Source organism: Canis lupus, chromosome 7, assembly GCF_048164855.1.
Source record: "Canis lupus baileyi chromosome 7, mCanLup2.hap1, whole genome shotgun sequence".
NCBI lineage: Eukaryota > Metazoa > Chordata > Mammalia > Carnivora > Canidae > Canis > Canis lupus.
In genome coordinates, this window is record NC_132844.1 from 35760257 (window position 1) to 35775397 (window position 15141).

General features: G+C 35.7%; 1 protein-coding gene across 3 annotated transcripts in view; it reads left to right on the top strand.

The window, feature by feature from the left end:
- The window catches only part of COL12A1 (collagen type XII alpha 1 chain), a 116261-nt gene that overhangs the window by 33391 nt on the left and 67729 nt on the right, over window positions 1-15141 (top strand). For 2 of the 3 annotated variants that reach the window (XM_072832326.1, XM_072832325.1), the window contains exons 14-21: window positions 2737-3009; window positions 9215-9481; window positions 9947-10139; window positions 11017-11138; window positions 12926-13075; window positions 13157-13276; window positions 13376-13540; window positions 14254-14400. In XM_072832326.1, coding sequence (XP_072688427.1) covers window positions 2737-3009; window positions 9215-9481; window positions 9947-10139; window positions 11017-11138; window positions 12926-13075; window positions 13157-13276; window positions 13376-13540; window positions 14254-14400 — 1437 coding nt within the window. The remainder of the gene's footprint in view (window positions 1-2736; window positions 3010-9214; window positions 9482-9946; window positions 10140-11016; window positions 11139-12925; window positions 13076-13156; window positions 13277-13375; window positions 13541-14253; window positions 14401-15141) is intronic. The other variant, XM_072832327.1, reaches the window with a different exon arrangement.

The following is a 15141-nucleotide window of genomic DNA, read 5'->3' on the forward strand; positions in this document are numbered from 1 at the left end:
CCTGCTGGTGGCCTTTTCAGCTGGTTGTACATTAGGTCTTAAGACCAGCTTGGCCACTTGACAGCCTGCCAATTGTATCACAGGGTAAAACTCAATTGCTTCATTTTTTTAATCCAATATTTGTCTAAGCCAAGATTCCATGTAAAAATTTTTTTGAAAGGTTATAGGTCTGATAAAATATACTTGTCATGAGTACATCATATTCTCAAAATTCTTGGGTATAATGCAGTAGCTAGGATACTCAACCCTCTCACTTTTTTTATTAGAAAAAAAGTTTATCAATATGTTTGGCAACAGTATAAATTTAATACTTAGGAATATTCTTATCAAACTGATGACATATGAGAAGCCTGTTGAAGCAGTTTATCTGTTCAATTTTGGCTTCTGGACTGATGTGTCTTTCTTCTTTCTTTGGATTCCGTATTTCTTTGTTACTGACGTGACATGTTGTGATGCCAGTGTCTGTATATAATGCCTTTGGGAGTCACAGGCAGATACTATAGTTTTTTTGTGGATTGTTTACTGTAATTGAGAATTTACTCAGTGCTCAGTGAAATTAGTGCTGTCATGCCATTAGTTACAACTTGAGAATGTTTTTTAGTTAATATTTCATTTGTATTTTTCAAAAAAAGTGCTTTTATAGACTCTTTTCAGGACCCCGATAAACATTGCAAAGGTCTTTATTGCAATTTCACTTGTATTTTGTTCCAGCTTTACAAAGTTCTGAGAGTGTTACAACAGTTGATTAAAATCCATGGGAATGCATGTCTAGTGAACTAGGCTCCTTTTGTTTGTAGCCCAGAAATATCCTTGTGAATGTATTTTTGCTTCAACCACAATTCTTTTCCTATTATTTTCTCACAGTGAAATCATTAGCCTGTGTTTGTGAGATTGATATTTGTTGTCATGGAAATAAATAATGTCACAAACTCAGTGCTATACAAAGTAGGGAGGAAAACAGGCTGAGAAACACAACCTTGGAGCAGACGAGAAGCTGAAATGATTGTTTGTAAACTACTCCAGTGTTAATTTGGAAGATAATTCCTTCATTCTAGCTAACTTATTTGTCTTCTACTTTTTTGGAATGTCATTAATGCCATTTTTAGTGGATTCAAGTTCAGTCACTTTTAAGTACAACGATTTTACAGTGGCTGCAATTCCTAACCACAACTTAGGCAATTTAGAAGAGGCACATGTGAAAAAAAAGGTGTATATCAAGCAAAGGAAACATTGTTGCACATTTAAAACTTAGGGACCAGTTGCTGAGATATCAATGATCAAAACAAAATAAAACATAAAAAACAACAACCAAACTAAATCAAAGGAACATTTTGTTTATATTCCCGTAAGTAGAGAAAATATAAAGATACATGGCCATTTAAGAATTAGCCCATGCAGTGAAAGAAGGCCTTCGAGTGAGAATTAGCCTCAAGTACTGAGGGAGAAAAGTCAATATGTTCTTGAAAATAAGTATTCTTGGTTTTAGTGAAATATGTAACTAATTTCCCTCCAGAGATGAGATGTCCTGTCAGCAGTTAAAGTTATTCATAATGAAGTTAGAATTTTCCATTTGTGCTTGGGGTCTGGTAGGATGCCCAGCTCCTGTTGTATTTATTTTTCCCTCTAAATTCTACAGTATGATAAGTTCCTGTCTACCCAGATTTCTTCTTTTCCTTATTGTTATCTTTACTCTTTGTGTTGAAATTTAGTTGTTTAATTATGAGCATTTTTAAGATACTCATTTTTACTCTTTGATTCAAGTAAAGCAATAGTCTTCAAAATTCTTGTAATAGTATTATATATCATTTGCTTGAATATACAACAATTACTAGTGAAATGTATGCTGTAGAAGCAGATAGTTTTATATTTATGTCATGCTGTGGCATAAACCCTAGTAAAGGTAGCCAATATAAAGTGATCTGTATATTTATCTTACATTTAAATTATGGAAAGTGAGGGTTTTATTTTAAGACATCTGTGCCTCCTATTAAGTTGAGGTTTCCATATTTTTCCATTTGGGTTGTACTTTTTTTCTTTTTTGAATTGAAAGAGCCAAAATTTGGTAGCAGATATTTTCGATCAGCTAGAACAAGTGTTTTATTTTGATGACTAATCACTTTAAAGTTTTCCAGAAGAATTGGTGGTTTTTAGTTTCATTAGAGTTAAGCTATATTGGAGTTTACACTTCTACTTTTAAATTGTATGAACAAAGAGAGTTTTCACCAAAAAATGATTGCTGGAATTAATATTTGCAAACTATATGAAATTGTTGAAATTATTATAAGTCAGACATTGGAACTGCACTTATTTAAATTACATCACAGAGAACAAATGATGGTAAAGAAAGAAAGATCATTGTGAACAATTGGCTATGTCATAAAGTAGACTGCAAAGGAGTAAAATTTGGGGATTTCAATGCATTTTTTTCCCTTGGAGAAAAATTCTTTTAGGTGCATACTCTTTCATATTTGGATGTCATCCTTATCCTGAAGGGCCTCATGATCCAACTGAGCATTTGGGGACCAAGGTGATAGTTCGGAATCAGATAATATTCTAAAGTTTTATTCCATCAATCTGCTCCACTGACAGAATAGGACAGACAGCTCAGAAAGAAGAAATGGGCAACTTTAGACAAACTGAGTTTGAGTCCAGCAAGTTTGGATGTCCACCTGTTGAAGGAATATTTACATATCTAGTTGACATTAAAAAATGATTCTCCTTTGATTTCTATTCTAGAACGTGGTTCACCCAAGGATTTGGTTACTAAAGATATCACAGACACATCAATTGGGGCTTATTGGACATCAGCTCCAGGAATGGTTCGAGGTTACAGGGTCTCATGGAAATCACTTTATGATGATATTGAGACTGGAGAGAAAAGTCTTCCCGGAGATGCAATTCATACCGTGATAGAAAATCTTCAGCCAGAGACCAAATATAAGGTTTCAGTCTTTGCAGTTTACAGCAGTGGAGAAGGAGAACCTTTGAACGGAGAAGCCACAACTGAATGTAAGTAACATCATGAGTGTGTTTGGGTGTTGGTTGATGCTTCCTAATAGCTATTAGCTCAAGTGGCAGTTTAGCCACTTGCCTTTATATTTCATTATATGATAAATGGGGATGAAAAATTAAGACCTTTAAAGACTGTGGTTTAAATTCAGGTTTGTTTAGTTCACCTAGTATGAAAATTATATTACATTTTGAAATATTGAATCCTGTCAACTATCTATCTTTGTCACTCTCTGTCTTTTTTTTTTCCTGATAGGATGGTCAACTAGATAAGAAACTCAACTAGTGAAAAGATCAGGAGCTATGGAGACACAGAATGCAGGCACATTTATAGCTATATGACTTTGGGCAAATTACTTAACCTTCTTGAGTCTTTTAGTCTATAGATTACAGTCTCTCAGAGTTGTCTTGAGGATTAAATGAAATAGCAACGTGCAAAGCACCAAGCATAGTGCCTAGGCACTTAGAGATGATTGATATATGAGTATGAGAATGGCTGTTGAGGCTATGATTATTATGTCCCCAAGACTAATCCTAGAGTCTTTACTTTCTCACTCTTGCATTTGGTAAGGTTAAATCAAAAGTCCACTCAATTTTCTGGTGGGTCAGATTTATCTTAATGTTATTAATATTCTTTCTGGTGAATAATTTTGAATGACCTATCATCATTTATTATCAGCTAGTTGAAAAGTGTGCCAACATTCCTTAATTCTCTTCCCTAAGAAGCCATGTGTTAAACAAAGGCATTTCTAAGAATTTACAGGAGAAAAGTTTATTCCCTTTATTCTGGGAAGATTTTAGGAAAAGGGGAAAGAATGGGACATTTTTGCATTTCCTTTTCTTAGAAAGAAGTGGAGAAGTTGAGGGATTTTTTTGGTAAAGGAGGGGAGAAGGAAGTGATTAGCACTTATCTGAGATAAGTCCCATATCCTGATTTTAAGTAGTCCTTAAATTAGACTCTTTTGGGATCCCTGGGTGGCGTAGCGGTTTAGCGCCTGCCTTTGGCCCAGGGCGTGATCCTGGGGACCCGGGATCGAGTCCCACGTCGGGCTCCTGGTGCATGGAGCCTGCTTCTCCCTCTGCCTGTGTCTCTGCCTCTCTCTCTCTCACTGTGTGCCTATCATAAGTAAATAAAAATTAAAAAAAAATTAGACTCTTTTGATCTGAGTAGTCTGAAGAACTCATTTCTCTCTTTTTTAATCACTGGCAAACTCAGTAGGATGTGTCTACGTTTAAATTTGCATTAAAATTAACCAGATTAAAAAAACCTCCTTATTGGAAATTTAAATATGTGATAAGGCATATTTCTCAGATATACACGATTGGTTTCCATCGTAGTAAATGAAATCTCATGTTATTTTTTTCTCCCTAAAATCCAAAGTTTTCCATTAAGACTAGGGTAAGATATGTTGTACCTTATTTCACCTCAATTCTTTTATTCTAAAGAATTAATTAAAAGACAGGAATAGGGATCCCTGGGTGGCGCAGCGGTTTGGCGCCTGCCTTTGGCCCAGGTCGTGATCCTGGAGACCCAGGATCGAATCCCACATCGGGCTCCCGGTGCATGGAGCCTGCTTCTCCCTCTGCCTGTGTCTCTGCCTCTCTCTCTCTCTGTAACTATCATAAATAAATAAAAATTAAAAAAAAATATTAAAAAAAATAAATAAAAGACAGGAATATAATTGAGATCCTTGAAGCATTTCAAGGGTATGACATACAATATTAGACTGTTATTAGCATATTTAAATTTGAGGCTGTTTTAAAGTTTAGGATCTCATTTTTTGGGAAACATAGGTTTCTTTCTAGACCAATACTTGTAAGATTTAACTGTTCATTTTTCTCAATTCTGAGTTGTAAGAAATTGGTCTGGAAATTTTCTGCAAGAGATGCCTTGTTATGCTGAATAAAAATTTAAGCTGTAGAAACAAGAAGTCAGAAAACATTTTAGCACAGCCCTTTCTAGGAAAGTGTTAGACACATATAAACTTATTAAATATTCATGACAATTGATAGTAATAATGATCCAAACACATTGTTATTCTATATAATATTCTCTCCCATACTATTTTCAAAATGCTTTGTGTGTGTGTGTGTGTGTGTATATATATATATATTTATTTATTTAGATTAATTCTCAATTCTCTATTACTATTCTCCAGGAAAGCAAAATAGTTTGCTAAGGCCTAAACAGGAACAACTTCATCACAGCGTTGATGCTAGATATGCATAAGGTGATGGCAAAGGTTTAGAACACATTTTTTTCAAAGTCTAAATCTAAAACCCAGAGTAAACATCTATGCTCAGAGTTAGCATAATTTGGAGTTATTCAGGAATTGTGGAGAAATGCATTTTCACAGAAATCAAGATGTTATTTTTGTATACTATATCACTTAGACAACTGTGTTTCATTTGCTGTAATCAGTTTTTAAAAGTCAGATGGAAAAAGCAACTGAAGTCCTAGAAAATAGAAATGTAATTTAAAACTATCCAATAAAGCTGGAGGAGGAAGGGAAGTTTGACTAAAGTTCTTTTTGTTTGTTTCAAATTTTCATTAATGTATATAGTGAAAAATGCCATATTAAAGAGGGGAATGTGGAGGACTAAAAAAAAAAAAAGAGGAGAAGCAAAATAGTTTGCTTACTTGGAGAATAGTAATAGGGAATTGAGAATTAATCTAAATAAATTTTAATATTTATAGAAAGTAATGGACTTTGCCGAGAATTCTTAGTGTCTTTAAACCCTAAGATAAAAAATTGCAACCAATTTACTCTTAGTTTAACGTATACTTTTGCATCTCCCAGAAACATAATTCATAACTGTATATTGAATTTCTTTATCTATTTTGTCATTTTTATCTTTGTCCTCTCTATATAATATATCTTTAACTTACACAGCTGCTTTTAAGCTTTTCTTTTTATCACTGATTTGAAGCAGTTTGCTGCTGATGTGTCGTGATATAGTTTTATTCATGCTTCTTGTGCGTAGGATTCATTGAGTTTCTTGGATCTGTGAGTTTATAGTTTTAAAAAATTTGAAAATATTTAGACCATTGTATTTTTTAAAATACTTTATCACACCCCACTCTCTTTAAGTGTGCCAATTGTACATGTATTAGTCTGTTTGAAGTTATCACACTTACTTCAAACAGACTAATTGTGCTGTTCAGTTTTTCAATCTTTTTTCCCAATGTTTAATTTCAGATAGTTTATATTATCATATCAACAGGTTCACTAATTTTCCTTCTGCAATTTCAAATCTGCTGTCAATACCATCTTATGTATCTTTCATCTAAGACATTGTATCTTTCATCTCTAGAAGTTCTGTTAGAGTCTCTTGTATGTTCTGTGTCTTTAGGTAACATGCCTAATATTTCTTCTACCATGACTAGCCTCTGGCATATAGTTGTCATAGTTGTTTCACACCTATTTTTTTGTATATATTTTTATTGGAATTCAATTTACTAACATATAGCATAACACCCAGTGCTCATCCTGTCAAGTGTCCCCCTCGGTGCCCGTCACCCAGTCACCCCAAACCCCCGCCCACTTCCCTTTCCACTACCCCTTGTTGGTTTCCCAGTTAGGAGTCTCTCATGTCTGTCACCCGCACTGATATTTCCCGCTCATTTTCTCTCCTTTCCCCTTTATTCCCTTTCACTATTTTTTATGTTCCCCAAATGAATGAGACCATATGATGATTGTCCTTCTCTGATTTACTTATTTCACTCAGCATAATACCCTTCAGTTTCATCCACGTCAAAGCAAATGGTGGGTATTTGTCATTTCTAATGGCTGAGTAATATTCCATTGTATACATAGACCACAGCTTCTTTATCCATTCATCTTTCGATGGACACTGAGGCTCCTTCCATAGTTTGGCTATTGTGGACATTGCTGCTATAAACATTGGGGTGCAGGTGTCCTGCCATTTCACTGCATCTGTATCTTTGGGGTAAATCCCCAGCAGTGCAATTGCTGGGTCGTAGGGCAGGTCTATTTTTACCTCTTTGAGGAACCTCCACACAGTTTTCCAGAGTGGCTGCATCAGCTCACATTCCCACCAACAGTGCAAGAGGATTTCCTTTTCTCCACATCCTCTCCAACATTTGTTGTTTCCGGTCTTGTTAATTTTCACCATTATCACTGGAGTTTCACACCTTTTGAATAATTATGTCATATATGCCATTTCTGGTTATGTTTCTATATATATGAATTTTCTTCTTCTTACGGGTTGTCTTAGCTCCAACAGTCATAACAAAATGTCATGAACTCATGGCTTAAGCAACAGAAATTTATTTTCTAGAGGCTGGAAGTCCAAGAGCAAAGTTCTCACAGAATTTGATTTCTGGTGAGAACTCTGCTCCTGACTAGCAGAGGCCATCTTCTTACTATGTCCTCACATGGCCTTTCCTCTTCTCTGCATGTGGGGGGCTGGAGGGGGTGGTGAGAGCACACTCTGGTGTCTCCTCTTCATTTTATAAGGATTTCATTCCCATCAGATTAGTACCCTGCTCTTATGACCTCATTTAGTCCTGGTTTCTTCTCCAAGGTCCCATCTCCAAATACTATCACAGAGGTTAAGGCTTTAACAAGTGAATTTTGAGGAGACACAATCATTCAGTCTATAACATAAGTCGTATTTTTTTCCTTCTTTGCATGCTTGGTAATATTTATTAGATGCCAGACTTAGAGAATTTTACTTTGTCGAGTGCCAGATATTTTTACATTCTTATAAATATCCTTAAGCTTTGCTCTGGAAAGCAAAGTTACTTCCAAGCAAGTTACTTGGAAGTAGTTTAATTTTTCTCAAGCTTTCATTTAAGTTGTGTTAGAACTAGACCAGCAGATCCTTTAGTTTAGGGATAACTTTGCCCCATTACTGGGGCATTACTGGGGACCTGCATGAACTCTAGGAATTAATTGTTCCATCTGCTCCTTTTGGGTGGTTCTTTCCCTAGTTTTGGGTGGTTTCCTCATACACATGCACTGATTAGTACTGAGCTGAAGACTCCAGGAGGACCTTTTGCAGATTTTTGGAGCTTTTCCCTCTGTTACACCATCTCCTCTTCAGTACTCTGCTCTGCAATTCTAGATGCCTTGGACTCCCCTGACGCACAAAACCATCTCCTCAATTAAGTGAGATCATCAGGCTCCATCTGGTTTCTCTCTTCCTGAACTGGGGCTGGGAATTCTCTCTAAGCAATAAGCCAGGACAATCACTTTCATTTCTTTCTATCTCTCAGGGATCACTGTCCTACATTGCCTGATGTCCAATGTTTGAAAAATGTTGCTCAATATACATACTTAGTTTATTCAGATTTTCTAATTATTTCAAGTGGTCCTTGCCTATATGAACATGAAAATTTTTCATAAGATCAAGAGTCTTTGCAATGTTTCCTTCAGTTTAGTGTCTTTGTGTTGAAAATGCTAAGATTATTTAGCTTAGTGAAATGATCTTGCTTATAAACTCTAATCATGTAAAAGAAAAGAGATGTATGTTCGCTGTTTGTGGATGTTGGGTGATCTGTTTCTAATTCAGCTATTAATAATTATGAAATGTTAGTAAAAGATTATTTAGTATATAATATTGATTATATATTTATGAAACACTTTTTATATATAGTTTTTTCTAAAACACTCAGTGTATGTCAATTTATCTTTAGAGCCCTTGAGATATTTTTATGTGTTAGAGTTTCCTCTTCTTTTGTGTTCATAGTTTTGCATGTCTGTGGCAATCACAAAGAATAGTGTTAACGATAGTCAACTCTGGCTGGTCATTTATGGACTGTACCTTTTTCTGAAAAGACCCAAATAATATATCTGACCCCCAATACTAATTTTTAGTATCCCCCACAGCATGATTGCCACAAGAATTATTTACAGATGGAAGTACAATAAAAATTCTAAAAGCTCATCTCCGGAAATGGATGTTTTCTTTACTAAAGTCTCTAGAATGCAAAAGGAAATCCGTGCAATAAGAACTCCCATTTTTTAGTTATTAGCTAGATAAAGAGAAAACATCTTACCATGGTCTCACTGAGATTAGGCTCACACGCCATCATAAGTTTATGAGAGATCATAGTGCTAAGCAAGAGCCCCGTGTACTTACGTAACAAACCACAATTTCTTTTCACGTAAATAGGAAAGTAGACATGTGTATTTTCTTTCAATATAGTATACATTGTAATTTTCCTTTTATCTCACAGTATCCCAAGATTCAAAAACCTTGAAAGTGGATGAAGAAACAGAAAACACAATGCGAGTTACCTGGAAACCAGCACCCGGGAAAGTCATCAACTACCGGGTTGTGTATCGCCCCCGTGGGGGTGGGAGACAAATGGTGGCCAAAGTGCCACCCACAGTCACCTCAACAGTGTTAAAGCGACTTCAACCCCAGACTACATATGACATTACAGTTCTCCCAATGTATAAGACAGGAGAAGGAAAGCTTAGGCAAGGATCGGGAACAACAGGTATAAAATAATTTTTTTGCGGGGGGAAGGTGTAATATTTTAAAGGAAGGCTTTAATACATCTACTTGATTTGTAAATGTCTAAAACTAATTCTATAATACGTTAGAATAATTTGAAAGGATGCCTAATTAACATTCTATTTTTACCACTCTAGCTCTTGGTAAAATGATTCTACATAGTAATGTTCTAACGTTATTCTAATCTTCTGAATTGTGAGAATTATTTATATGTCCACTTGGGTAGCACTTCATTATCAGGATTTTTATTGGGTAGTAAATTCTGTGCTACCAGACTTAACCATTTTTATGAATATACAATTTCAAGTGTTAAGTATGTGATGATTTCTATACAAGTGATATATAATATCACTTAGATATTTCTAATTCAACTTCTTATTGCAAGGGGAATAAAAAACCCAAAGCTTACTCTTATGAGTAATATTTTAAAATCTTTTTATCTTTACAGCTTCTCGATTTAAGTCACCCAGAAATCTCAAAACATCTGACCCAACCATGTCAAGTTTCCGAGTGACCTGGGAGCCTGCCCCTGGGGAAGTAAAGGGTTATAAAGTCACCTTCCACCCTACAGGGGACGACAGAAGGCTGGGGGAGTTAGTGGTTGGACCATATGACAATACAGTTGTTTTGGAGGAACTTAGGTAGGAATGAACTATATTCAGTTTTTGTTAGAAGGTTGAATAATTTACGTAAATTAGTAGGCCTTACCCAGATAATCACTTATATGTCTGTTTGCTAGTGAGGTGTTTAAAATCAGTGGAAGTTGCCTTCTCATTCTTGGACTTGCTGAAGTTGAGGTTAGGATTCAGAGGCTAGCAGAAGTTTTTATAATGTTTTGATGATTTTTGTTATTAAGTGATCAGGAATGGCATTTTTTCCAATAAAGTCTACTTTTTAAAAATTCATGTCCATATTATACAATTTCACCAAAAGCAGCTGGTCCCTAGCCAGGCCTGTGGAGATGTGAGGCTTCTTGTGCTTTCTGGAAAGGTCCAGGTGACTCACGCTGAGACGCTGAGTATGAATCCTCTTCCAGGGTGGGCCATGGGAGAGAGAAACAGGACTTTGTGGTGGGTGCCAGCTGGCAGCATTGGGAAAGGGTGGGCTGATTAAAGGTCTTGCTTCAGGCTGTGCAGTGGAAAACAAGGAAGTTTGAGTTTGAACAGCACCCTACATTCATTACAGTAGGAAGAATGGACTACTGTGTGCTGGCTTTTGGAAAGTTTGTTTATCTCAATCATTCATTTAACAATATTGAAATCTATATAAATGCTCACTCTTAACTTTTATCAGTGTAGAGAGGATGAAATTTACTGAGCCCACTATGTGCCAGACGCTTTCTGTTACCTTGCAAGATAAAACATTTAAATTATTTTCTTAAAGCCCATTGCTTGGAAGCAGTACATTATAACTTGCTTTAAGTGAATGTTTGTAAATCAAGATGAATGTCTTTAATAAAGCCAAATATGCTACCACTTGAGCCAATATACATATAGACTATATATTTTAACATTTCAGGGCAGGTACCACCTATAAAGTAAATGTTTTTGGAATGTTTGATGGAGGAGAAAGTTCGCCACTCGTTGGACAAGAAATGACAACCCTTTCTGACACAACTGTAATGCCAATTTTATCCTCTGGTAAGAAATGCAACTCATTACATTTCCCTAGGAAAACTTAATATTATGAAACTATTTCAAATGTGAACTATTTGGTTAATCACACAGAGAAAAACAACTATAAACATTTTATACTACAATATATTTAAAAAATTTACATGCTAAAAAACATATCTTCAAACACCCAGCTAAACATATCTTTGACAGTATTTTTTAAGGCCTGTCTTGTCAGCATTGCATTGGTTACATAGTGCTGTATTATTTAAAGATGAGGTTTTGTAATGGGTAGGTAACATACATTTTCTCTCTTTTTAGAGACTAAGATGCAAATTTATTGTGTTAATGTAGTTGCAGAAATGATTTATCTGGGCCGAGCAAGCAAAAGAATTGGGTTATATAACTAGGTGGACAAGCATGACTTGGGAAGCAGCATGGTAATTTAAACCCTTTAGATTTTTCTGCTGCTGCCACAATTATAGCCTTGATATGCGTGAAGTTAGCTTTGAACATTCTTTGAGGTGGAAGTAGTGGGTAGAATTTACTTTCAAATATTTTTCCAATATTTGATAAAAAAAGAGTAGATCTGGGCAGGGTAGGGGAAGGCTTGCACAGGCTTAGATGTTTAAGGTGGTGTCTGGGAGACCTCAATCTTGATAGACGGTACTATATGCGAAGGAGAGCTTTATAGTGTGGTGAGCATCATTTAATTTTTTTCAATGAGCTTTTTAAAACAATATAAAGTTCAGATGCTAACATGGCAAGAAGTTGGAAAAGTCATAGTTGGTAATGTAACCTCCTAGGAAAGAGGACATTTAAAAAATAAGGTGTGGATAAAATAAATGAAAGTGTCAAATCCTGCTGTTTTGCATGAATGTTCTATTGTTTTTGTTATGATGATATTAACTGACTTATATTTTTATTTTGTAGCTTGTGCACTGAGGATATTGGGATTTTTCTCTCTTTCCAAAGCACCCTAGCTTTGTATCAGTGTTTGTGCTTATTGTCTCTACAGCTCTCAATTTGTATATTTGTTTGCATACTTTTTCTAAATTGTCTTCCTTCTTTCTTGGTTTTTTAAATGTGCAGACTTCACCATCTGTGTTTACCTGATTGTTATACTTATTAGATGATAAAGTTAGGCAGCCAATAACTCAATAATACAATAGCTATCAGATTTCAAAACAAGATATTTTTACTTCAAAAAGGTTTGATTTTAAGAATAATGTGTCCAATCCTTTGTAAGATATGTAATAATTACCCGGAAGCTTAATTATTTTAAAAGAAGTTTTTAGCTCACTAAAACCTTTCTTAGCTCACACATTTTACTAGTTCATTTCATACTTGTCTGCTAATGACCATTACATCTTATAGAAAAATGCAGCATCTAATCTTTAGATCACATTGAAATTTTATTAAAATTATTAATGCCTTATAGTTAGATGGCTATACATTTTCATTCATTTATTTTAGCTCTTGGGCTTGTAAGCCCATTCACGTTTACACAATTGATGGTTTAATTTCAGTCTCCAGGGTCTATGACCGTGGCCAGGAAACATAGTCAAAGATGAAGGAAAGATTTGTCATTGAAAGAATCATTGGAGGAATTGGTGATTCTTATGAATGTCATTTGAAGTTAATAAATCATACAGACATATGTTCAGAGTTGACCTCCAAATCACAAAGCTAAACTACAGAAATGAAGCAGCTAGGCAATATTGAGCATCCAGGGATGGCAGACGCATGGCTAGGAAGTAACCCTGATAAGAATTTGCTCCTTACCCTGTACTGTCTCATGATTGCCATGTCAGGGATGGAGTGTCTCACCAGAGCAGAAGCAGATATTGTGTTGCTGGTGGATGGATCATGGAGCATTGGCCGGGCGAACTTTAGGACCGTGAGGAGTTTCATCTCTCGCATTGTGGAAGTCTTTGAGATTGGTCCCAAAAGAGTACAGATTGGTAGGTCTGGCAATCTTGAAGACCTTTAGACATCTTCATCATGCTCTTTTATAGATGCTAATGCTGATGGTGTTCTTTTAGCCCTTGCTCAGTATAGTGGGGACCCCAGAACAGAGTGGCAGCTAAATGCTCACAGAGACAAGAAGAGCTTGTTGCAAGCTGTGGCAAACTTACCATACAAAGGAGGCAATACTCTCACAGGTGAGTAAAGATGGAGTTGTGTGCTTTTAGCTCTTGCTTTTACTCACGACTTGTGACTGAGTAATGATGTGACTGATTCTCTTTTAAAAATCCCACTAGGCATGGCTTTGAATTTCATTCGGCAACAAAACTTCAGAACCCAAGCTGGCATGAGGCCTCGAGCTCGAAAAATTGGTGTTCTCATCACTGATGGAAAATCACAAGATGACGTTGAGGCACCTTCAAAGAAACTCAAGGATGAAGGCGTGGAGCTGTTTGCTATTGGTAAGCACTCAAAGGGCTAGCAGTGCCTCTAGGGTTACAAAAGTGAAGGATAGGGTCACCTGGGTGGTTCAGTGGTTGAGTGTCTACCTTTGGCTCAGGTCATGATTGTGGGGTCCTGAGATCGAGTCCTGCATCAGTCACCCCGCAGGGAGCCTGCTTCTCCTTCTGCCTATGTCTCTGCCTCTCTCTCTCTGTCTCTTGAATAAATAAATAAAATCTTAAAAACAAAAACAAAAACAGAGGATATTTTTGTAGTTAAAAATATTTTTGAAGCACAAGAAAACAAACATATTTTCCCAATCACATAACTTATCAAAATGATATGCCAAGAAGTTAACTCATTTTCTTCTTTTCCCCTTGTAATGAGATAGATCTACATGGCTTCTTGGCAGAAAGTAATGATTAAGAGGACAAATGTACTATTAATAGGATTCAGGAAAATTCCTGTTTGGTTTTCCACAGTGCCATGTTTATTTTTGATAGCCATTATTTTACTTTCCAGAAAAAACATTCAAGAGACACTGTTTTTGGTGGGAAATTGGTGTTAGAAGCATTTAGAAGAAGCTAATTCAGAATAGTTTCTAGTTTATATTTTTTATTTGTTTCTATTTTGTAACTATTATCATTTTATTATTGCAGAAAATCACATATATGTTCTACTTAACATTGAAAATACCAATGCTTTTAATTTGAATATATCCTTTTTCCTCAAGGTATTAAAAATGCTGATGAGGATGAATTAAAGATGATTGCAACAGATCCTGATGATACCCATGCATACAACGTGGCAGATTTTGAGTCACTCTCTAAGATTGTAGATGACCTCACTATTAACTTATGTAATAGTGTCAAAGGTCCAGGTAAGATTAGCCCAGGATTTCTCACCCTTAGCGCCCTTGATATTTGGGGCAGATAATTGTTTTTGGGATGGAGGAAAGGGACCCTTTTGTGTATTGGGAGGTGTTTAGCAGCATCCCTTGGCTCTGCCCACTGGATGCCAGTAGCATCCCCTGAGTTGTGACAACTAAAAATATCTTTAAAGTTGCCAAATGTTTGCTGGGGAAAATAATGCCTTTAGTTGAGAATCATTAGTTTAGTTCCTGATTTTTTCTCTAATTTGTTTCTGATGGCAGCAAACTAGAAATGACCTGTAGCTTATTTGAAGATAAATAATGTGGTAGAAATGGTTCATATACTTTGGGTATTGAGGATACATTTATTTGACTTTTTATTCTTGAATTTTTTCTCTCCAAACATTTACAGATTTTCTTTTTGGATTTTGAACAACAGACTGACCTTTTCCCTGGAGAAATAGATCAGCCAGGAAGCCAGAATTTGTAGGCTTCTGGCTCTGGATTTGCTGAGAGAGTTGTAGTTTTATTTAGTTGGAGAGGACTTTGAGTGGGGATGAAAACATCTTTTATCTATTTTCCTTAATTTTTTTTATCAACTATGTAATAGTTGTATTCATTCTAATTTCCCAGACAGTAAAATTGCTTGATAATTTTGTAGGCTTGGTTATGACCCAACTATAATAAAGGTTAGAGTACTAAGAATGGAAATGCTTTCCCCAGCTTTACAAAGACAGTTGAAAGAGTTTC